Source organism: Leptonotus elevatus, chromosome 19, assembly GCF_054856555.1.
Source record: "Leptonotus elevatus isolate MCC_2025b chromosome 19, RoL_Lele_1.0, whole genome shotgun sequence".
NCBI classification, from domain to species: domain Eukaryota; kingdom Metazoa; phylum Chordata; class Actinopteri; order Syngnathiformes; family Syngnathidae; genus Leptonotus; species Leptonotus elevatus.
Window position 1 is genome coordinate 11,514,225 of NC_141257.1, and position 23,224 is coordinate 11,537,448.

Below are 23,224 nucleotides of genomic sequence, written 5' to 3' on the forward strand. Positions count from 1 at the left end.
TTCCTTTGCCATATAAGGCTCGCGAGTCGCACACGGAAAGGGGAAAAGGGAGAAAAACGGAAATATAATAACACGCCTTTCTAGTGTTTCATGACAGTGCCGCGCTCTCTAGGAAGCACGTATTGTTCTAAATGCAAATTAAGTCATCATGTGCATGACAGCATCATTCTTGTAAATTGAGTTTTCAGATCATGTGAGACGGGAGGTTGCTGCAGCAGTCAAAGTTCTTCTTGGCCAGGAACTGTCAGATGCTCAGGCATTGTGACATCATAGGATCTCTTCGTAAACATGCTGGTGAATGGTGTGGCCCACATTCAAGAAGAATACTTGACATTTGGAATTTGGGTGTGACATTTATGCCAAATATCCTGGAACTTTTCTTGCATCTAAAGATTACATTCAAATGTTTTCAAGTTTTGAAAAATAAATGTATGTATAAACAAATGTCCTTGGTTTAATTTCTGTAACATGTATTCATGCTAATAATACACTTGATAAAAAGACACCTGTTCTATATTATTACCTTGTTGAATTTACCTGAAGCTAAATGACTTTACATCATTATATTAGGATTAAAGCTTTAAACTGTAAACCCCCACATTTCCCATAATGCACTATTGCAGCTACTTGCAATACACAATCTTTCAAACTGTCACGAAAAGCGGATATCTTTTTTAAAAATCTATTTGTAATCTCTCAATTTGGCAAAGCTGTTCCACAAGAATAAAACCGATTAGAACCAGGCAAGTGAAACCTGGAGTGGACACGGGTTAAAGATGTTTTGTCATTATTTTGACTGTTTGGAAAGGTCACAAATAACATTTGACATTTATTTAATGAGAAAATAATTTCCTCACAATGCGCGATAATCTTTACCTCAGCTTCAATAATACTGACGGCAGTTGTCCATAGTAAAATTATGATGGCTCCATTCTCTTGTAATAGAGTGGCAAAGGGCAATTGAGTTAAAAGGTTAATAAAGGTCAACAAAAAAATGATTACATCTATTCAGGTTGGGATTCCAGTACAAGGAGTGATCATTTTTGCATTAATTCAGTGTGCCCATTCATTTTCATTGATTGACCAATGTTCTGTCTTCACATTTAAAAAAATCTTTCCTGTAAGGAGTGTGCATGCATGTTTTTAAGTGCAGCGAGGAACGTACATTTACATAAGCAAGTGTCTGTCACAGAAGAATAAAATGAAAAGTCTTTATTCTAATTCCCAGATTATCCAGTTGTATCAGGTCACATAGAACACAAGCGTAATCCTTCCCTCTCAACCTCATTTAAAACATTTTAAATTACTCTCCCGTCGTCATTGCTCCCCATTCTTTGTTTCTGCCTTCACAGTGGACTCCAGCAGAGTCAAGGTCAATTCATGGCAGTTTTTATGTCTTTGACCCCCCCCCCCCCAATTTTTTTTTCTTGAATCAACTTTTAGAGTGTTTCCAGGTGTGGCCAGTTGCAAAGAAGATGGGAGAATGTTACAATTTTTGCACTGTTTCAAAAGATGACTTGGCACTTGGGTGTGCTTAATTTGACTTTGTCCACAGCTCACATGAAAAAAAATAAAAAAGCCTTTCACTGCTGCGCTGGAGAGGAGAAAATTGTGCAGCAGAGGTGACCTCATGAGATGATGTGACAGTACAGTACACATTTATCTGCAAAACATTACAAAGTGATTGCTTCACATTAATTACAGACTTGAGATGAGACAAGTGACATAATCCTTTCAACATTCAACGCCGTGTTTCACATTCTGCATGCAAAGTGATCGCAAAGTGGAAACGGGCCCGGAAAAGACACTTGAATAGTATCCATACACAAAAATAATCATGTTTAAATAGACCTGTGTGTGGTCGCTGGAGTAGCCACGACAAACTACTCGTTTAAGAAAAAAAAAAAAGATTAAAAATAATCATTTGGTTTTAGCTCATTCTTCATAAACAGTAACAAAACTCATGTCTTCTTATATCTTCACGACAGACTAATAGAATTGTGTTCTAAACAAGAACAAATGCAATCAAGAATTAAGATACCGTCTGTGATTTTCAAGAAAGTGACGTTACTTCAACACGAATTCAAAGTGCATCAAACATTGAATCACAGCAGGAAGATTTTCTTAAAAGTGGTCTTCGTTCATGTTGTACGCTCCGGTGTGTATTCCCGTGGCTTCATTTGTACGGAGCGGAACCTTCAGAATAAAAGCAGCATTTTGGCTCGATGCATTTGAGTGACAATTGAGCACTCAAACATCATAACGCAGGCCAACAACAGATACCGACACACACATACAACACTTTTGAAGAAATACGTTATGGCACATGAGCCAGGAAAACAAAATATCAGGCGCACTCATACAAGTCATACGTCCAAACATACGAACATGCAGGTGGTGATTTCAGAATGGAAGTGCAAGCGCTCATGCACTTTTTTAAAATTATTTTTTAATTTGTTGCCGTTTGTGATCAATGCTGTTTTCCGTCCGGTAACTCGAGATTTAAGGTCAGTGTTTGGTAGCATCAAGCTAACCTGTAACAGTGTGAAGACAGTTCATGTCCATTCATGCAGGTTCGACGAGAAGAAAGTTTGGGAAGTATGACGTGAGCTTGCTGGTTTTAGTTTGCGAGTCACCTTGGTCATGTCTCAGTTTTAATAAACAAGTCCTTATATTTCTCTATTCAAAACACAGTGCTCACTCCCGAAAATGGACGGCTTTTTTCCCTCTGCCGTGGCTCAGTTTTTCAGTGTAACAACATTTCAAGTTCCAGGTGATGAAATGAAGAAGCATCAAGGACGGATCCGTGTGAGCGTCACCTCGTTTTGCTATAGCAGCTCTTCTCTGTGCTTCTTTCCTCTCACGGGACCCTGGCCGTTCCTCAGGGAGCCGTTCTGCGGTCGCAGAAGGTGACCGCGCTCCTGCTCCGTCCACGGAAACCCGACCTGCCCGTCATCGCTTTCCAGGTCCGAGTCGGAGTGCATGAGGGCAGAGGAGGTGGGGGCGGGCACTGGCTTGAGGCGGCCTGGTTAGGTGGCGACACGGCAGTGTTAGTCAGGCAAGGTCACTTTATTTAGATATCAACACAAGACAAGCACAGCATCTAAAAGCATAACAGAACAACTGAAGTCAATCCCAAAGCAAAAAACTAAAGTAGCTTATTAAAATGACTAAAAGAACATACATTGACAACATTTAAGCAACAAAAAATTTTTAATACATTGAAAAGCAAAGGAAAAAAGTAAAAGTACACAGAAATTTTACTCTATAAACAGTTTATTTGGTCCCACAAATTTACACTTGGAAGAGAGTAAATTTTACTCAAAAGTATTGTTACTCTGTAGGAGACCATTTGTCTATCCCATGAAAAAAAAAAACAATCAAAAGATTTTTCACGACATTTTAAGTAAATTTTGCAAGGAGGAATTTTGACTAAATTTTACGAGTTTATTTAAAAAAAAAACCTAATCACTCAAGTGTTGAGGAACAAACTTCAGGTTGGGAGACAGCCAATCTACTCCCTGAGCCATCCCCCGCTCCTACTGTGTTTTAGTATATCGTTTGTGTCAGCTGGAATCTTCGTACCTCCAAGAGACGAAAAACAATGTTTCGGGCTCCTTTTGGACATTAGCAAACAGTAGTAGTGGCATAGCTCAAGTGGTAGAGTGGCAGTCTCCCAAGCTGAAGGTCGTGAGTCCATTCCTCAACCCTTGAGTAACGTGTTGTTGTTGTTTTTTTAAATAAACTAGTAAATTGCCTTTAAAAAATCCTTCTAAAATGTACTTACAATTTCTGAGTGAAAAAACTTTATTAGGTTTTTTGTCATGGGATAGGCCAATTTACTCGTACACAGTAAAAATACCGAGTAGAATTTACTCTGAATATTTTACTCTCTTCCAAGTATATATATAGCATAATAAGTTATAAGCATATACGTTTTACTGGGTAGCTTTCCAAAATTACTAAAAGACCGTAGCGTGACATTGATTTTAAAAATACATTAAAATAATCAAAAGAATAAGAAAAAATAAATGTATTTTAACCTGGATTTAAGCATTTATACTTGGGGCCGACTTCACTTCCATTAGCAACTTATTCTACTTCTGTGCAGCATAACAGCTAAATGCCGCTTCACCATGTTTGCTTTCAAACCTCCAACAACAACATCCAAATGTGTAATTCTTACCAGCTCTGGGTGGTTGGAGCTCCAGAGCGTCTTGCTCGTCAGCTTCCAGCATTTTATAACGGCTTTTTGTTCTGCGCGCTTTGCTCTTACGTCTACCAAACCGGAGAAAACACACAGTATCATTAGTCAGGAGTTAAGTCAGCCACCTGGCGACGGAATCTCTAATTTTTGCTTGCAAGTCAAAACAAAAACTCCAAAACAAAATCTTCAGGAGATTGATCTCACCTGTCACAGAAACACACACACCCCCAGACAACTGTCGCCACAGCAACCACAATCATAAAGGACGCGATGGTCACATAAAGTACGCTCCACTCTGCAAGCAAATACAAAATAGCATTAGCATTTTGACAGTTAATGTCTTGTCAACAGGTTCATTTGAGTGCTTTACCGAGTTGGTCTCATCTTACCGCAGTTACTCTCCGCATCGCCGAACTGGGCTGTGATGAAGTTCTCCATCCAGAAAGGTTGGCACACGCAGCGCCTCGTGAACGAGTCACACTCGCCATGACTGGAGCAGTTCAGCTGGCAGACTGAGGGAAGACAGCGGCTATAAAATCGTCAGCGGCAGTATTTCATAGACATCTGTGAATTAACTATGAAATGATTTGGTACATGGTATTTTGGTCAATATTGCGTTTGTGGAATATGAGTTGAATCCAGCAGTTTTTATCAATATCAGAAGGCGGCCATTTTGCCACTTGTTGTCCACTGAAAATGACATCACAGTTGCTCAGGTAAGAACCAATCACAGCTCATCTTAAGAAAACAGGTGAGCTGTGATTGGTCGTTGATGGATAAAAATGGCTGGATTTTGCTGCATAACTCATATTCCACAAATTTAATATTAATCAAAATGTCATGTTTAGACTAGCGAGGTCACATATAACATATTATTGTCAAGAAATGTTTAAGGTTGACTTCCCCTTTTAAAAACAGTGTAAGAAGTACAGGACAGAACTCACTGACAGTGTCCACCCGCAGGGCCTTGTAAATGAGAAAGTCGTTCTTCTGTTTACGCAGTTTACTGCGTAGGCTGAGTGCAATGCTGTGACCGGGCAGAGGAGGGCGCCCTGGACCACCTGACACCAGGAAGACCAACTTGGTACTAAAGCCATGGGAAAAGTAGCACTTGGGTTAAAATATAAATATGATCAAAAAATAGAACACAGTGGTAGTTGGTCTGTGACCAAGCAGGAAACTAATTTAACATCACGAGGTACATAACTGCTCACCTGTGCTCATTGAACGCACCGATCTCTCGAACAATGATGTCGCTGTCGAGGACGCCAAGCAAGACTCCCACCTGCCGCAGTAGCATGTCCCGTTGCCGGTGGGAAACCTGTGTTATGGGGACCTCCAAGACCAGCTCCACCTGGTCACGCTCCCATGGGTCTGACCGAAAGACAGAGAGTAAAAACAAACCTTGTTTCAAATCCTTCAGTGGTTCAAAAATTGTTGATGAATTTGCTCATTTGCGTGTACCTGGTTTGACCTCCAATGTACCACTGTCCGTGCTGGTTTGACCTTTACTGTCCGTGACACACAGGGTGAAGCTATACTTCCCCTGCACCAGGTTTCCCAGAAACAAGACAGCTTGGTGATCAGAGTTGTTGAGCACATCCTGTGAGAAACAAGTGGAACGTTTGTTTGTTTTTTGAGCTAAACAACAAGTTTAAACTTCTATTTCCTGTCTGGCAAGATGCTTTTCAACTGTCTCTCCACACTTGATGAATAGATATGGCGTTCTCAAAAGTGAAAATGTGGATGACTGATAAGCAAGTTGATAGTCAGTCTCAGAATAAATAAGGGAGTTATCAAACTGGAGAGAGATGCCCGCAGCACCAGTTTAAAAAAAGTAAACTGTCAAAAGCAAACAGCCAGAAGAAAAGCCTTGTAAAATATTGTCTTGCCGAGACAATTCTGGAAGAAAATTAATCTCCACAGTTTTATTTACATACAAAATATAAGTTGTCTATTTTTTAAAAGTCTCTATCATCTCACTCCGGCCGCTGGGCTGCTGTCGTCTCTGGTCCACAGGTAGTTGGTGCCACCTTTATCATCAGTGGAGTGTGATCCATCCAGGGTGGCGGTCCGCACAGGCAGAGAGACGGGTGGGCTGGAAACCACCCGAGCCACAGGTGGCTGGTCCAGTTCTGGGATAAAAGATATTCAAGTTTCAATGACATGAGATAAAAGTACAATTTTGTACTTTGTAACAATTTGCTAAAAAATTGCTTTCCAATAGCCTTTTTATTTGACCATTTATGACTGAATTATTATTATTTTTAATTAGTAGATTAACACCTTAGCTGTTCACAAGCCAATAGTTTTTAGACTAGACTTGGGTTAGAATTTCCTGCCCTCTGTCTGCACATGTGACGTCATGTGTGCATTGTGTACGTGAAGAAGGGAAAGTGCAGTTTCCTTTTCGGCCACAGGTGGCAGTAGAGCTCCAAGTGCCGTAAAGTAAACCTGTCACTCGTAAAAATGTACCAATCAAACACTCCAGCAGAAAAATTTAAAATAAAATTTGAGACAACAAAATCATTTCAATAAAAGTGCCAAATCATATAAACAAACAGCTAAACAAAGTATACCCTCACCTTCTCTGACGACGACCGTGACCGTGTCGCTGCTCTCCAGCTTCCTCTCATCGGTCACTGTCAGGGTGAACTCGTAAGTGCCCACCTCTAGACCCGTCACCGTGGCAACGGCACTGTCTGCCTTCTCAATCTTCACACCATCAGGACCCCTGGCAGAGGAACAGATGGCGTGACACTAATTCCTATTTCAACTTTTTTGATTTATTAAATTTGTTGTTTTGTTTAAGCTGTCACTTAAAGCTACTTACTTGGTCTGTTTCCAATGGTAGGTGACTATCTTTTGGTCATCGCTGCTCTTACTGCCATCCAGCATCGTTCGATCAACAGGTAGCGTCAGTTCTTTTTCCGGTCCTGCGTCTGCCTTTGGAGGTTTATTGTTTTCTGCGGGATGAAGTGAGATAGAAATGAGATTAAAATCCACCTCATACTATAATCAAGCATGTCACGTGCAGTTTACCTGGCTGCACAATAACAGTGACATAGGCTGTGGCTTGCTGTCCAGCAGAGTCTGTCACAGTTAGCTGGAAGGTGTAATCTCCCTCTTGCATGGCTGACAGCTGCAAGATAGGCGTGCGCACTCCCTGGAAAATACAAACACTGATTCACGGTGCAGCTCTTAAATACAGAAATGGGTCTCGTTCAGCAAAAAATAATGAAGACTCACTTGCATCTCAAGCACTTTGTCTTTGCTCTCAGGACTGAGGGACCATTCGTAGGCAAGGGAGTCGTGGTCATCTGTGCTCTGGTTGCCATACAGAGTGATGGAATTACGTGGCAAAGTGATGACCTGCATTACAGAAACAAAACATGTTGTTGAAAATTGAAATGTTACATCATACGCAAAAATAAATGGCTATAAATGATAACTTCAGACTCTAATGGCTACTAAGTTCCCTAAGAGGTTTTTGCTGGCGACACACAAAACAAACACATCCAAAATGATAACCTGATATCAAACTAATTTAAATGTACACATTATTTATTGCACCAAAATGTTGACCTGGTTTGGCCCGGCGATGGCCACAGGCTTGTAATCCTTGGCTTTGTTGACAGACAGGGTGGCCTGTGTGGAGTCTTGGGCGCCATCGGAGTCGGTGACAGTCAAACTGGCAAAGGAAAACAAAATCGATAATACAAATAAAAAACAGATTAAATACAGACATCCGCTTGGTGAAATAAGGTAAACTACTTGAATGTGTAGTTCCCTGGAACCAAGTTGGAGAGGGTGAGGACGGCCGTGTTGGCAGACACCTTCTCCTCCCTCAGGGGACCTTTGACCTCTTCCCAGTGCCACACCACTACTTTGTCATCATCTGTGCTCTCTGGGGAAAAAGGAAACAGAAAATGCTTTGAAAGGGCCACACATTAGACACACGTTTGCTCGTGCGTGTCGATCCAAAAACTCACGGCTGCCGTCTATCACCGTAGAGCTCGTTGGCAAGGAGATCTCTTGGAACTTTGGGGAAACTACGGCAACCGGGCGCTTGTTTACCCGCGGCTCTGTCAGGTGGAAAATAAGAACTTAGCATGCTTAGTGAGGTGTAAACCGCTTGTAAGTGGCTGAGGCACAAAAACAATGTTTGTGTAGGAATCAAACAAAATATGAGAATCAATTCTGTAAGCACCGATATGTCTTCATTAGAGCATGCACGCCTGTGTTGTATACAAAGAGCATTTGCTTTATATTACCACGTTGTATCATACATAAACACTATTATTATTTTTTTTACATAAATAAGACTGCCTAGTTAAGGGATGGGCAACTTAAATGCTAGAGGGGGCCCACAATTTTCCATCAGTGTTACTGGCAGACTGGCAGGCTCACTTCCTAATTAGATGTATGACAAAAATGCCATTTTAGATATGGACAAAATACAAAGCATATATATGAAATATGTGCTCTTAATAGTATTTCAATTATAAAACATCCACGTTAACATAAAAGATTTGAAGCACACGCCAAAATAACAACATACTCTAGTTTTTTTTTCCCTCCAGTGCAAAAGGCTCTGTTAAATAAAAATTACCATTCAAGGACGGCACATAACTGTTGAACATGAAACTAACAATTAAGTGGAAGATCTCATTTTGTGCATTTTTCCCCCAGAAAATAAATCAACTCACACAAGATTTTAGTTTACTTAAAAACTGCATTCGATAGATCAGTTCGGTACCCATGAATTCCCATATTTGTGGATTTTTTCCTTTTTTCCCCCCTTCAATACTTTTTTGGATTTCCCCCATTTCCCTCCGTTCCCTCCATCGGGGGAAACCAATATTGAATGTTTATCAGTGTTTTGGAGAGTTTGTAAAAAACAAAACAAAACAAAATAAATTAAAAAAAAACTACCAGTTACCCATCCCTGGTCTAGTTTTTGTTTTCCTTTACCTGGTTTGACAGTGACATTGACGTAGCCTTCTCCGTGGGGCCCTCCCCCATCCACGGTCACCTCAAACTCATACAGACCAACCGTGAGCTGAGAAAATAAACACATAGTCAAGCAACCTGAAAGAGGAAGTGATCTTAAAGTGACTACGGTTACATGCTTGAAATAGTCGAGAGTTTTTGTCAGTACTCTGGTGAAAGTCAGTCATTTGATTTCTAGTCTATAGCCTGGTATGTGAATACATCTTTTAAAAAGTTGAGTGTGTGTCAGATTAAAATATATTTTGCATTTTAAACATCTGGTTTCTATCAATTCAATGTAATAGTTTTCTTTAGTGCATCGGCTGACTGAAAGCTTCCATTTTGCTCCATTTATGGAGGCGGTACCTTGCTGAGTTTCAGGGTCTTGCTGTGCTTCCCTTCCATCTCCCCACTGTAATCTTTTGGATGTGTTATCAGACGCCAGTCAAACGCATACTTTGTATCTGTTGGGAAGCGGTGCCATAAAAGTAAATACAAACTGCTCATGCGTTGACTTAACTCAAGGATCATTTTAAAATGACGGCAAACTCGTTTTGTTTCATTCAAGCGTGTCAATAAAGGAAAAAACGGGATAAACAAAACGATGCACTACATTCATCAAATTCTCGGTCTTACCTGGCGGCGGCGGTGGCACCACAAAGGCGTTCAGCTCGACCGAGCTGCGCGGCAGCGTGACCTCAACACTCTCTCCTGCTGACACCACCAGCTCCCTCACTGGCACGGAAAAAAGAATCAGGTGATGTCAACAGTAACAGAAAGACAACAACAAAGTTGGCACTCTTCAGGGTTAATGTCCTGGGGCAAGGATTTTATTGGAACACATTAATTATTTACAAAGTGTTCGCTTCACTTGTTAGGAGCATTTTTTGTAAGCCACAAAATGTTAAACTACATGAAATTTGAATGCAGCTGGAGTACGACGATACTAACGTTTGTATTTTTATTGCATTGTGAGATTTACTCCAGAAAAAAAATCTGCTTCTTAAAGGCAAAGAAACACTACACAAAATAAAAGCTGACTGCATCGGGGCCGAAGGTTGACAACCATTTGTTGACAATTATAGATCTCCCACAGTCTGTACAGTGTGCCAATCACTTAATCTTATTTTCAAACCAGAGTTGACCTTCATACAATATCTCCTTTGACGCCGCGTATACAGTTGCTATTTCCATGCTGCGCAATCTGCTCTGAATCCATGTTTGCTTGGGAGAACGAAAAACTGTCATGGGCCACAAGGTGCATTCTGCTTCCAGTTAAACCTTTTCATTTGTAAAGACAAGTCATTTTTCTGTCAATAGGTGAAACAGACTACGCAAGCTCTTCTTGTTTGTTTAAAAGCCGCCTGTCAGCACACGTGCACATCCATGTAACCTCACTGCCACCGTTGAAGAACTATGAACAGTCAATATATATATATGTAAAGGTCACAAGAAAAAAGTGCAGTAGTGACTTAGACTATACTTGCATTAGATACCTTGAATGATACATATACTAAAACAACACTGTGCTAAAAACCTACAAATCTGCCAAGAGGCAAATTGAATGCCAAAGGTCAACTTATCTGAGGATTCACTGAAAACATAATTGGAAAATTATGCATTTCTTACCAGCCGGTGTTGGCGTCATGCTGAAGGTAGTTGCTGTGGGTGTGCTGACGTCACTATTATTGGAAGACGCAGCGGTGTCTAAAATGGTGGAGTTCTGCTGTAAGGCATGTTCACTCGTCCTGTTGGTTATAGGAGTAAAGTTCTTTTGGTCTGCTTGTGGAACTGCGCTTGGGTTGGGTACCAACAACGCTGAATCAAGTTTGGAGTTTTCCTGAAGAAAGGGTCAAAAGATTAACAACTTTTTTTTTTACTAATTTGAAGGAAGATGCCAAAATTGTGTCAAATTCATTATTAAACGGACAACTTCAGAATATCGGCATAATAGATTACAGTACTTTAAAATGTTTTATTTAAATTGTCTTGAGCAATGTCCTGGTTCTAGTTAAAACTGCCAATAGAGATACTTGACTCTTTTAGCTATTTTCAGCAATAAAAAGTTAACATTTTCTCAAAAATGTATATGATAATTTCATCATTTTTTCATGTACAATTAACACCTTAAAAAACACATTTAGTCACTTGCTGTCAACTAAAAATGACATCACAGGTATTCGAGCAATCATGGCTCACCTGTTTTCTGGGTTAGGTCATGTGACGTTTGCAAACTAAGCCATGATTGGTCGTTACCTGAACCCTGAGCATGAGATGTCATTTTCAGTTGACAGCAAATGACAAAATGTGTTTTTAAAGGCATTCATGTGTATGAAAAATAATGACGTTATCACATTCATCATAGACAAAATATAATCTGAAAACAGCTAAATAAACGAATCAAGTATTCCTTTAAAAAGGCTTGGATAAAGAAGCAAAAAGTGTTAAAACAATCTTAAACGGATCACTCTACTGCACATGAACCTGTACTTACCATGATAGGCTGTTGTTCTGGTTGCACTTCATTTCCTGCCTGGTGAACGCTCCTCCCCTTTTTTTTGGCAGAACCCTTAAGAAAAGTCCACAAATACAGCATAATTAAAAAAAACAAAAAAAACAACTGAAAAAAACGTAGTCGTCCATTTAAAATAAAATAAAATAAAATAAAATAAAATAAAATAAAATAAATACCTTGTTTAGTATCTGAAGGAGGCCGAGAGACTCCTGATTAGGTTGGGGCAGAAACAAGATGGGGCAGCCTCCTTTTAGGGAGCAACTCAGAAGCACACATCGGCCACCGAGGCTCCACACGGCACTGCAGCTTGGCCTCAAGCAGCACGTCTCCCAGCATGTGGGCCCACCTCTGCCATCTGCTAGAGGGTACCAGCCCAGGCTGATCACGCTTGTCCAGTGAAGCCCCAGCACTCCTCCGGTAACATGGCAGACATCTGCTGATACACCTGGAGGGAGTCAGAGGAAGTCTATTAGCTTCTAAATGGTCATTTGGGCAGGGGGGTGGCGGGGATCATGATGGACTGATTTATGTTACCAGACACTCATGCAGTGTCACGTTAGAATCCTGCGGTCTCCAGATAAACATTTTTCATCTGGGACTAATTGTCGGAGAGATGCTAGTTTGGGTTCTAATGCCCCAACAATAACAAAACAATGTAATTTGAAAAATAGCTTGCTAGTTTGGGACTTAAATCAAACATACAGCAATAACAATTAGATAGACTGTAAAAAAAAAAAAAAAAAAAAGATGATAAAATTCAGAAGACCATGGCAACTAAACTGCAGTATTATTAGTCATTTTCCAGAGGATAAAGCACATATGTGCTCAAATAGAACATTTTAAACGTATTATAAACACCACAATATTGAAGCTTCCCATTACACTGGTCTGCATAAAATAAATAAATAAATAAATAAATAAAAACGATCTGCCCACTGCTGTTTGTTGTGACGTTAGCTACCATCTTCTAACACTTACGAATCAAAACAAAAATACATTGAATTAATTCAATAAATAAACAAATAAATAAAGAATAATCGCTGAGTAACTGCGCCAGGCTCCAGGCTATTGACGAATGCTGCCATGCAACATGCCAACCAGCTCATCTTGCTCAAGCACCTTTCAACATATTTGGAGAGGAAGTCACGGATCAGGCTTTTCTTGACAGTACGAAAATGACAGTAAGTAAAGTAAGCAAAGTTTCGTGGCTCAACTGTCACTTTGCAACACTGGCGGCGAGAGGGTCAAATACTGAACCTCGGAGATCTATTTATGTTTGAAGTTTTGACTGAAATTCTGAAGGAAAAAAATCTGACATGAAGCCACATCTTGAGTAATCAGCCCTGTCAGCATCTGAGAGAGGAAATTAGGCTTTTCCCCGATAAATCAAGACGCCCGCTGATTAAAGCCCAAAGCACATTATGCAATAAACACAAAACTCCCCCCTCTGAGCCCATCCGTACCGGCAGTCATCTGTCGGTGCGGATGGGCTGCCGCAGTCTGTTCCTCGTTGGTGGCATTATAGCACTCTCACATGCAGTGAATGCAACAATAATGATCATTTAGAGTTTTTATTTTCCAAGCATAGCAAAAACCCGGATGATCACTTATGGTCTTGGATGCTCAACTACAGAGCAGACACAGAGATTACTATTCAGTATTGAGGATTCTGACATTGAACACATTCAATTCATGTTGCTTTGATAAAAATTTTGAAAAGATGACAAATCACAAATGAAATGTAAACAGGATACGGAGAATGGATTCAATGAGAAAGCAAAACGAGTTATCTGCAGCGAATGGCATGCTAAGAAAGAAAACACATGACTTGCTCTCACAATTCACGATTGTTTGATTTAAAAAAAAAAGAAAAAGAAAAAGAAAAAAGGACACATTGGCCTCTGTTTAGTGACTCCACTCTTCTTCTGTCACCCACCCTCAACACACAGCATCCATTCACACAGAGCACTTATTGTTCTGGTTCACATTGTAACCCCCCTACACACTATTTCGTCCACTAGTCCGACGGCTCTGATTGGATCAGATGACTAAAGACAACAAACAAGCAAAAAGCAGCATAGGATTCCAAAGAGGATGAGGAAAACGCCTTTAGTAACCACAGTGACTGTTGCAGATGTCAATTTGTTATCAGTCTCCAGTCAATAAATGTTCTTTAATCATTTTTAATTGAGTTTGTTTTTACCTGTGGGTGTGGCCAAAAGCCAGAGGTAGGTCAGCGGCAGGAGGAGGAGGTGAGGTAAACTCCAAGTAAGCAGATGTTGGTATGCAGAAGACATTTTAAAAGACCTTACGGGAGAAGAAGATACCGTACGTTACTTGACATGTATGTTGACAAATGTATTTGCCACATTCTTCGACACACCCAGGAAACAGGAAAGCGTGGCATATATTTCTCAGAGTGCCGCCAAAAGAGATGCTGCACCTGTTTTAACAACTGGAGTCTGCCGACGGCACCTACGTTTACCTTTCGCCCGGCGGCCAGACTGTGCAGGGTGGAGCTGATGGAAGTCAGTGAATGGTGACTTGGTGATTGGTCATTGTCAGTCGACATAGTGGCAAAATGGCCGTCCCCTGAGATGGATAAAAACAGGTGGATTTTGCTTCTTAATTCATATTCTACAAACGCTATATTAATCAGAATGCTGTGTTTAGACTAGTGAGGGCGCATGGAGCATATTATTGTCAAGAACATTTTGGAGTCGACTTCCATTTAAGAGTTTCAACAGCCCATATTAAATCGTCATCCTCGTCAATTATGCCAAGTTGGTAAACACTGTGCAATAAGTGTATCCACCAAATATCATTTGACTCATTGTTTTTTTTTCATTATTATTATTATAACTATTAATTTATTCAAAAATAACCTAATTGTATCATGTTGTTTGTAATATTTTAGTTCATGATTTAGCAAGAAGGATCAAAATATTACACATGCAAGCCTTCTGACGCTATAACAACCTACTAAATACAACCACAGTAATAATGAGAACTCCTCGGGTAACCATTTTATGTGAAATTATCATTTAATTAACACAATCCATCTCGATTTGATGTCTTCTTTCCGAGAAAGTGCAAGAGCCGATTTAACAAGAAGATACAGTAATTGGCTCGTGAATATTTTTAGTTTTGCCAGCTGGGGTGTCGAGACGACCCACCAGGAGACTATTACAAGCTAATCAGGAAATAAATCAAAGCATCTTTCCCCCTCATCTGCTGCGCAAACAGTTTGTGCAAGCAAAACAGACCCTCCATATCAGCAAATCATTTTTACCAGGTACATACAGCAGCACTTCGAAAGCCTTTTGGCTCCTCAAGTCAACAAGCTGACACAAACCTGATTACACGGTCTGCCTCCATCCCCCTCCGAGAAAAAAAATTACTCCAGGTAAAAATAATCCAGAACAAAATAGTGGTATGTTTGGGGGAAAAAGTGATTTAATCACATTTGTTCCACTTTGTTGTTAAAGATTCCTTCTTTATTGCCTCAAGGCTGGGTGAGACATGTGCAGCAGCAGACGTCAGCTAGGTCACCTGGGTTGATGACAGCTTGGAGACCTTTCAGTCTAAAAGGCTCCTTTTCTCCTGAGAATCTCCATCAGAACAATGGCCTCTGTGACCAAGAGGTGCAGGTCTCAGCTTTGTTTCACTCCTCGTTCTCAGCTGAAGAGAAGCACACTTGCCAAGCTTCCAGTCAGGTGGGAGCCTCTCTTGAATGCCAAATCCCACGCACAATTTCTCCAGGCTTTTAAAAGAAGAAATACATTTTAATCAATCTTTAACTTAAACAGGCCGTTTTTTTATTCCAATAGTATTTGGACAATTAGTAGTAGCCATCTTATTAGCATTGTAACTCTATTATGGTGGTTCAAAAGCACGATGGCAATGACTCACAAGTGGCCTGACGCCATCTGAACAGTAAACTATGTTTATTTCCCTGTATGCATTGTTGGGCTGCAAATAATATTCATATTCATATTAAGGATGATTGCTTAATCTGTGGAACTGCATATAAACGTCACTCAAGAGCTGCATCAAAAACAGCAGATGCAAAATAACAATGCTTAGTTTTGCTTGGCACTGCCAGAGATGCTCAGTAAAAAAATAAAAATAAAAAAGGTGAATGATTGTGGCTTGTTAACAGGTGTAGAATTACATGCAAATTTACTACAGGTTGCAGACAGTACCTTATGACATCATCCTCTTTAATAATGCCCCTCCAAGTGTCAGTCAAATCTTGTTATCTTTATTATACGATTTTAATACACAATAGTCACTGGTGTGTGCAGTTTCACACCAGATCGTATTTTGTGTGTGTATATCTGAAACAATGACCACAGGATGAATGGATGCAAATAAATGCATTGGCATGTAATACATGGGAAAACATCATACACTCAAAATAAATGGTGGGTGTGCAGCACTGTATATTTTAGCCATAACGGGTTTCAGAAAAGACTGAAATCATATTGTATGTATGAGGCCGATCGCTACAGCTTGGTGAGTCCATTGTATTAACACGCCATTACAGACGACTGGATCAGGAATCCGCCGCATCTGGTGGATCACTTTAACGCTATGCATGCTGATAGCCGAAGAGAGTAGTGTACCTGTTTAATACTGGATCCTAAGGCACATTGAGACTAACAGCTGCTGGCATCTCTATGGCTTATTTACACGCTGTGGCCACGGGTTCAGCGCGTGTTTTTTTTTGAAAAATATTGCTTCCAACAAAACGTTTAAAAACAAAACTGTAGTCGTACTCATTCGTCTTTCACTTCGCGCGATCGCCGGAGCTTGTTAAATCCTCGTTGTCCTCGCTCAGTACAGTAAATTGGGTCACTGTCCCCTCTCACTTGCTAAGATGATGTGCCCCTATGTGATCCACCAAGCCACTTATAAACTATAAGGAAATTTCCGGTGGGAATGTCAAAATAAGATAACTCACACACCAGGTATTTTAATGTTGAATTAGATGACGGCGCAACGGCATACAAATTCACGACTTAAAAAATAAGCAGTTATCGCAGCCTAAGAATATACGCTATATAATTTTTTATAAATGTGAAAGTAAACATTTTGACGCTACAGTGGTTAATGAAGGACAGATTACTGTATCGTAATCCTACTCTTTCCGGTCTGCGCCACTTGTGAACCACTACCATAGACAAAATGCGAAACCGTAACACTTACCCCGTCGAATTTCTTGTACGGCTCTGAATTGTAGTAGATGATTAAATAAATAAAACAAATGGCGTATGGTGAAATTTTTCGATAAATGTGGCCAACTTCGCTTCATCAACGTTTCAAAATGGACAAAAATGGCCACGGCATCATCCAACAACCGTTGTTGCGATTGGTCAACTGATCTTGTCAGAGCGTTTTCATTGGCTGTTGATAGTTTTACTTTGCCATTCCATATCCGGCGGCAGCTCAAGAAAAACGTACGGGAGCTTTTGTCCAAGTAAGTCATTTTTAAATAAATCAGTCATCTTTCCTCATTCTTCATTACAATAGCCCAGACGAACTGCTAAAACACACGTGAGTGGATTGTGCGGGTTTCCTGATAGCATTGCGTTGCTGTCCGCTAATAATTAAATCCCAACCCTTCTGCAGTACTTTCTCTATGACACGTTGCTGACAACAGTGAGGCCACGATGGCTGACTGCGCTACAGTTGACGTGAGCGGTCAGCTCCCCGGAGAAGAGGAGCAACCAGGAGAAGAAAGTGGAGGAGGAGGCCCAGATGAGGATGCGGGAGGTGGTTTGACGGATGCTAAGAGGGAAGTGTTGGAGAGATGCCTCCATGCTCTCAAACATGCTAAAAATGATAGCCAGACTTTGGCTGCACTTCTTTTGGTACGTTTCCGTCGTTTCTGCTTATCTAATGAGATCTTGCACACCAGATGCATTTGTTGTAAATATGTACATGTATAGATGCAACAAGATGGCAGCAAAGGGTTAGAATGGAGAGGATCATAAAGCATCAACACCATGCATCTAGAATGTACACAAACGGAACCATTTTTAGAGCAGAAGTTTCAACGTGATTTTGACATCTCTACGTTCCCAGATTACACGTTTGTGCCCAGCTTGCCAACTGGACAAACTCACCTTGCGGCGCATCTTTGAGGCTGTGGGTCTCAACCTTCCAGCTCGGCTGTTGGTGACGGCAGGGAAGGGGAGCAGGGACCCTGGATTGCCTCCACAAGATCTCCTTTCATTGGGTACAGCTTTGTTGTCTGCCCTGAGCACAGACCCAGACATGGCTTCTCAGCCTCAGCTCCTTGCCACTGTTCCGCTCCTGCTGGAAATTTTAGTACAGGGTCAGACTAACCAGCAGCAGACTGGGGATGAAAATAGAGACAGTGAGGATGATGATAATGGTGCGGCTACTGAAGAATCAAGAACTAACCCAAAATCAGCAGCTGGAAAGCTTGATGAGGCCATAGCGGCTGACTGCTACCAGGTTCTGACTGCCGTGTGTGCCCAACCCAGGGGTCCCGACCATCTGCTGAACCGAGGCGCCGTTCCCGCTCTCTGCCAGGCTTTAGAAGGAAACCAGACCTTGAGCCAAAGGATGGGGCTTCCCTTGCTTGCTTGCCTCCTATCGGGTAAAACCAAAGACAAAGCGTGGCGCAAACATTCAGCCGAATTGCTGCCTCTACTGGTGAAGATGTCGAAAGACTTCTGCAAATCCACAGACCAGACCAGGCTGGATATGTGCTCCCAGTTGGTCAATGTTCTACCCCCGGGGGGAGTCACGGTAGAGAGGGAGGTGCTGAGGGAAGTTGTGAGCCGAGTGTGGGGGCCACTGCGACCCGTGGTGCAGGCTAAGTTGACCCCGAGACAGATCGGGCCAGTTTTAGTACTCGGCGCTTGTCTGCTTGATTTGTATGGTTGGGAGCTGGCTGGACCGCCCAAGTTCTGCTGCTTACTGGTCAATCGGGCTTGTGTGGAGGTCCGGATGGGATTGGAGGAACCACCTGGAAACGAGCTGAGCCAAGAGTTGCAGGACACTCTCACAGGTTGTTGCACTTTGTAATTAGTATCGTCTTGAAGATATTTTAATGTTTTTAAATATGCTTTTATGTATCTTTAAGTAGGTTGTGCTTTATAAGTAGTCACCATCTCTTGTTTGTGTCATAAGTTGTAAATAGGATATAAAAGCAGCATGACAGGGTTTCCGTGGGTCATTGTAAAGTATTCAAAGTCATTAAAGTCATAAATTCAAAGCCATACATTTTGCTAAAATGAAGGCCTTAAATAGCACGAAGTATTGAATAGTAATAAATACTATGTTGAGAGGCAAAAATGTAAATACAATTGTTAATCTTGCTTTATTTTACATAAAAGTTTGTGTGAAGGAGTCTAATACACCATTTAATAATAATAAATGTGATAAAAAACAAACAAACATGTATTTGTGGGAACTGGTGACTAACTCAAATTTACAATGAACAAAATGGCCTGGAGTTCACGAGGTGCTTCATATTCCAAATACCAATTGCTCTTAATTTGAAAAGACGTCCAACATGAAACACTAATAATATCACCTAGTGGCAGAAAAATACCTCAACACAAATCTATGACTCATTGTTTCACACTACGTTTAACCCGAACTGTTAAGAATTACTATAAAATGACTGTGTCAATGATCTTAAAGATACAACCACATTTGTTTATTTTAGTTTAACAAGAGTATGAAAAACTTAAAAGTACATTTAGAACAGATATAATATTTGACTAATTTACGATTAATCGTGAGTTAGGCAGTATGACATGGGCATTTAGTTAGTTTTAAGTTGCATTAAAAAACAACTGCATATAGATATGATAATACCAACAGAAACCCCGCGTAAGCCACCTGTGGCCACTTTAATTGTATAATAAATATACCACATTGATAAATCTAGTAAAGCCCGTGCGTCTTATGACCAGCAATAAATAATGACAACACTCAAATTGTGTCATAAACGAGGTAGCGGTGCGAAGCTCAGCATGTGTTCAAACTCCGTTTACCTCCTCATCATCATCCTCATCATCATCATTGTCCAGGTTGTTATCGGATCATGGAGGCGGCCATCGAGCAGGCCTGCAACCCGGCTGTTACGTCCACCGCTCCGCCCACTCAGAGTTCCATCTCCTCTTTAAGTCTGCAGCAGAGCAGGCAGGTCCTCGGCGTACTGGAGGAGGCCTTCTCAGCTCTGATGTACCACCTGCAACAGGTGAGGGGGATGAACTGGAAAAGCTTCCACTTTTGGAAGGAGCCAAGTTGCTCATTGAAATCTTGGTGGTTTCCTGTTTTCCCAGGTGGACCCGAGTCGCTATGGCGAGCCTTTTCTTTTCGCCACATTCCGCTGCCTGTGCTCATGGCTGGCCGAGGAGACTTCCTGCCTGAAGGAGGAAGTGACCAAGCTGCTGCCAGTCCTCATCAACTACTCGCGGAGCCACATGATGGCCGACAATACCGAGCGGGGGCTTTCTGACTGGATGGATGAGATGTCGGTCGGCGATGAGAGCGGGACCTGGACCGGCAAAGAAGCACTTAGGTACAATCAAGAAATTGATTCCGTATCATGTGATTGTTTCTTCACCCGTTTCCCGTCTTCAGGTATCTCCTGCCAGCTCTGTGTCACCTTTCTGCCGAGGAAGGTCCCAGGAAGGTTCTGCTCACCCTGGACACGCCAGCCTTGCTGGTGTACTACCTGTCGGACAGCTTTACTTCCTTGAAGGGTAAAAGCGGAGCGTCCTCAGTGAGGGACCCCAGCATGGAGACGGCCTGCTCGGCCCTCCTCAACTTCTCCGTCACAGAGCCTGAAAGAGTCAGGTAGCACCTGTCCTCATTCCAAATGATTGCCAATGTCCACGTGTTGACTCAATGAAGGTATGTACAGTACACACAACATTTGTTTATGCTTTCCAGGAAGGATCAATGCTTCAAAACTTTGGAGAAGCACCTGAGTGAAGCACTTCCTGTTTTGGTGCACAAATCGAGCCTGCTTGTCCTTGCAGCTAATTACTGCACATTGGGTCTGATGATTGGCAGACTGAAATCGGCGCCGGCAGGTAATCTGGTTTTCGTCAGGCATCAACACTATTTATTTATTTTTGGGGGGAGGGAGTATTTAAAAAATAAAAAATCCAGTCTCTGATTGAAATGTTTTCCCTTTACAGAAAAAGCTAATTACATTGACAATAATTCAAAATAAATGTTGCTTTCTTATTTCTATGGATGTTCGATAGCTATGCCACTTTTTCAAACCGATAATAGTATGAGTACCCCAAATTTTTTATTTTATTTGTATCAATTTCCATTTTGCATCCATGAGCATTAGAATATAGCCAAGTTTCATCATTATTCACAAATCTGTTGAAAACACTAGGGGGGAAAAACTTATTGCAACATGGCCCTGGCTGATCTCTTATACTCTGCTGCCACCTGCTGGCCGTTTTTGTAATAACTACCATTGCTTTAAGCGACCTCTTCATGTCAGAAGCTGCATCAAAACCTTCCGTATGCTCTAGCATATAAAACTTTTTTTTTAAACAACAACGTATAAATATGTTTTGGGGAATGAAGGGACAAAGTATTAAAAACCTTATGTATACGTTTTGGGTTTGAATGAGGTAAGTGGTCAACGATGCTGGTACCAATACCACGAGTACTTTTGATATATAACTCCTCCTACCCTGCCCCCAAAATACAGCTCATTTTAAAGAAAGACCTATATATCTAAATATATCATTTTCCTTAAAATTGCATGAAATTAATGGCAATTTTCTATTCTTCTAATTTCAAGTTCCTGATCTTAAAACAGCCACAACGTAGCGATACCTTCAAATAAGGCCTGATTTCGGCCCGTTACTTGTTATCAGTACTCACCCATCTCTATAAATAAGTGCTGCTCATGGGAAAAGGTTCCTTTTGTGGGGAAAAAAAATTATGTAAACTCACTCCTTAACTCATTCACTCCCAGCCATTTTCACTGAAGCAACCCCCTTCGCTCCCGGCAGTTGTACTGGGTTTTGACTGATTTTGCAAGGCCCGCAGAATATTCTGTTCTATTGCTATAAAAACATTGAACCTACCAAAAGAAAGATTAGATTATCTTCTTTCTTTGGGCAAACATTTTTATATTTGTATCTGTTTCCGTTTGCAGCAATCAATATTAGAATATAGCTAAGTTTCATTATTATTCACAAATCTGTTCAAAACACTGGGGAAAAGATATTTTTTGCAACATGGCCCTGGTTTATCTCTTATACTCTGCTGCCACCTACTGGCCGTTTTTTTGTAATAACTACCATTGCTCTAACATCAAAGCCTTCTGTATGCTCTAGCATTAAAAATAAAAAAACATTTCAAAAATGTATAAATACGTTTTTGGGACCATGGCAATATTTAAAATAGAATGTTTTTGGGAGCAAATGCGTTAATATATTAACATTTTAGGTGTGCACTTCTCTGTTCACAGCCATCAGCATAGACACTCAACTACAAAAGCCCTAAATAAAATCTTTCTTTTAATTGCCTTGACAAACTGGTATTAATTGATAAAATATGCTAATACAAATACATTGTGCCTGTTAGTGCTGAATTAATGCGCAGAAGCTGAGGGCCCCCAGATGGCCAATGAAAAAAAAATTAATCATTCCATTTAACTTTGTATTGTATGGGTATTGTACTCAGTGGACCACAGCAACATGTATATATTTACATTTGTGAGGTTCACAATTCCGTTAGTAGAAAGGTGCCGTGTCAACATATAAGACCCCCCCAAAAAAAAATTTTGGGTTACAATACCATACAAAAGGATGAATAACACTTATAGTTGTAACCAGTCTTAAACAGAATTTTTTTTCTTCTTTCTAGGCTCACCTGAAGCCAGTCAAAGACGCTTCTTTTCCACCGCCCTCCGTTTTCTCCACAGCGCTCTGGACCCTGAGCTCAGCCCAGGGCCGCTCAAGGTGAGCCCCGGCTGGGAGGACAGTTGGGACGAGGTGGCCGAGCTCTGGAGGTTGGCTCTGCAGGCTCTGGGGGGCTGCTTCCGCTCTCAGTGCTGGTTGACGGCGCTGGTCAGAGAGGAAGGATGGCTGAGAAACACGCTGGGCATGCTGGGTTGTTGTAGCGCACTACCGGACCAGCACACGCAGGAGGCGCTAGAAGAGGCTCTGTGTGCCTTGGCTAACCAGTGCCCCCTCTGCAAACAGGATATTGAGGATGCCATGAAGATGCATGATAAAGGAGCTATAAGTTGCATGAGGAACCTTAGGAAGTTGATAGGACTGAAATGAGCGAAAAAGTAAAGCTTTAAACACTTGCAGATGGTTGTAACGAAATAAGGGAAATACTGAAACAATTGTTTAAAATTATTACCAATGAGTGCTAATTAGACTTTTATCATATTTTCATTGAAAATAATCACGTCCAAATGTTACAGAATTTAATAAAAGAAATATTTTCTTACAGAACAGTAATCCTTGTTTCAC

At 41.0% G+C, this 23,224-nt stretch overlaps 2 protein-coding genes across 7 annotated transcripts; one reads left to right on the forward strand and one right to left on the reverse strand.

The window, feature by feature from the left end:
* Positions 1-1,197: 1,197 nt before the first annotated feature.
* Positions 1,198-17,090, reverse strand: kiaa0319l (KIAA0319-like ortholog). 4 transcript variants are annotated; one of them, XM_086062099.1, is made up of 25 exons: positions 16,926-17,090; positions 15,070-15,477; positions 14,200-14,306; positions 13,918-14,021; positions 11,891-12,159; positions 11,694-11,768; positions 10,829-11,039; positions 9,836-9,934; positions 9,566-9,663; positions 9,182-9,269; positions 8,200-8,292; positions 7,982-8,114; positions 7,793-7,898; positions 7,457-7,579; positions 7,250-7,373; positions 7,041-7,173; positions 6,793-6,941; positions 6,191-6,342; positions 5,672-5,810; positions 5,422-5,581; positions 5,152-5,294; positions 4,597-4,719; positions 4,412-4,502; positions 4,187-4,278; positions 1,198-3,025 (listed from the first exon to the last, which is right to left on the reverse strand). In XM_086062099.1, the coding sequence occupies exons 4-25, from the start codon at positions 14,009-14,011 to the stop codon at positions 2,829-2,831; spliced, it is 2,892 nt and encodes a 963-aa protein (XP_085918225.1). In that variant the 5' UTR covers positions 14,012-14,021; positions 14,200-14,306; positions 15,070-15,477; positions 16,926-17,090; the 3' UTR covers positions 1,198-2,828. The 4 variants fall into 4 exon arrangements, with proteins under 4 accessions (XP_085918225.1, XP_085918224.1, XP_085918223.1 ...); XM_086062098.1 differs by lacking the exon at positions 16,926-17,090 and adding an exon at positions 16,496-16,612; XM_086062097.1 differs by lacking the exon at positions 16,926-17,090 and adding an exon at positions 16,343-16,612 and having other exon boundaries at positions 15,267-15,477.
* Positions 16,991-23,212, forward strand: ncdn (neurochondrin). Of its 3 annotated transcripts, none has more exons than XM_086062102.1 (8): positions 16,991-17,196; positions 17,380-17,590; positions 17,805-18,759; positions 19,790-19,959; positions 20,045-20,283; positions 20,346-20,561; positions 20,658-20,800; positions 22,608-23,212. In XM_086062102.1, the coding sequence occupies exons 1-8, from the start codon at positions 16,991-16,993 to the stop codon at positions 23,027-23,029; spliced, it is 2,562 nt and encodes an 853-aa protein (XP_085918228.1). In that variant the 3' UTR covers positions 23,030-23,212. The 3 variants fall into 3 exon arrangements, with proteins under 3 accessions (XP_085918228.1, XP_085918226.1, XP_085918227.1); XM_086062100.1 differs by having other exon boundaries at positions 16,999-17,196; positions 17,349-17,590; XM_086062101.1 differs by having other exon boundaries at positions 17,132-17,273; positions 17,349-17,590.
* The last annotated feature ends 12 nt before the right edge of the window (positions 23,213-23,224 follow it).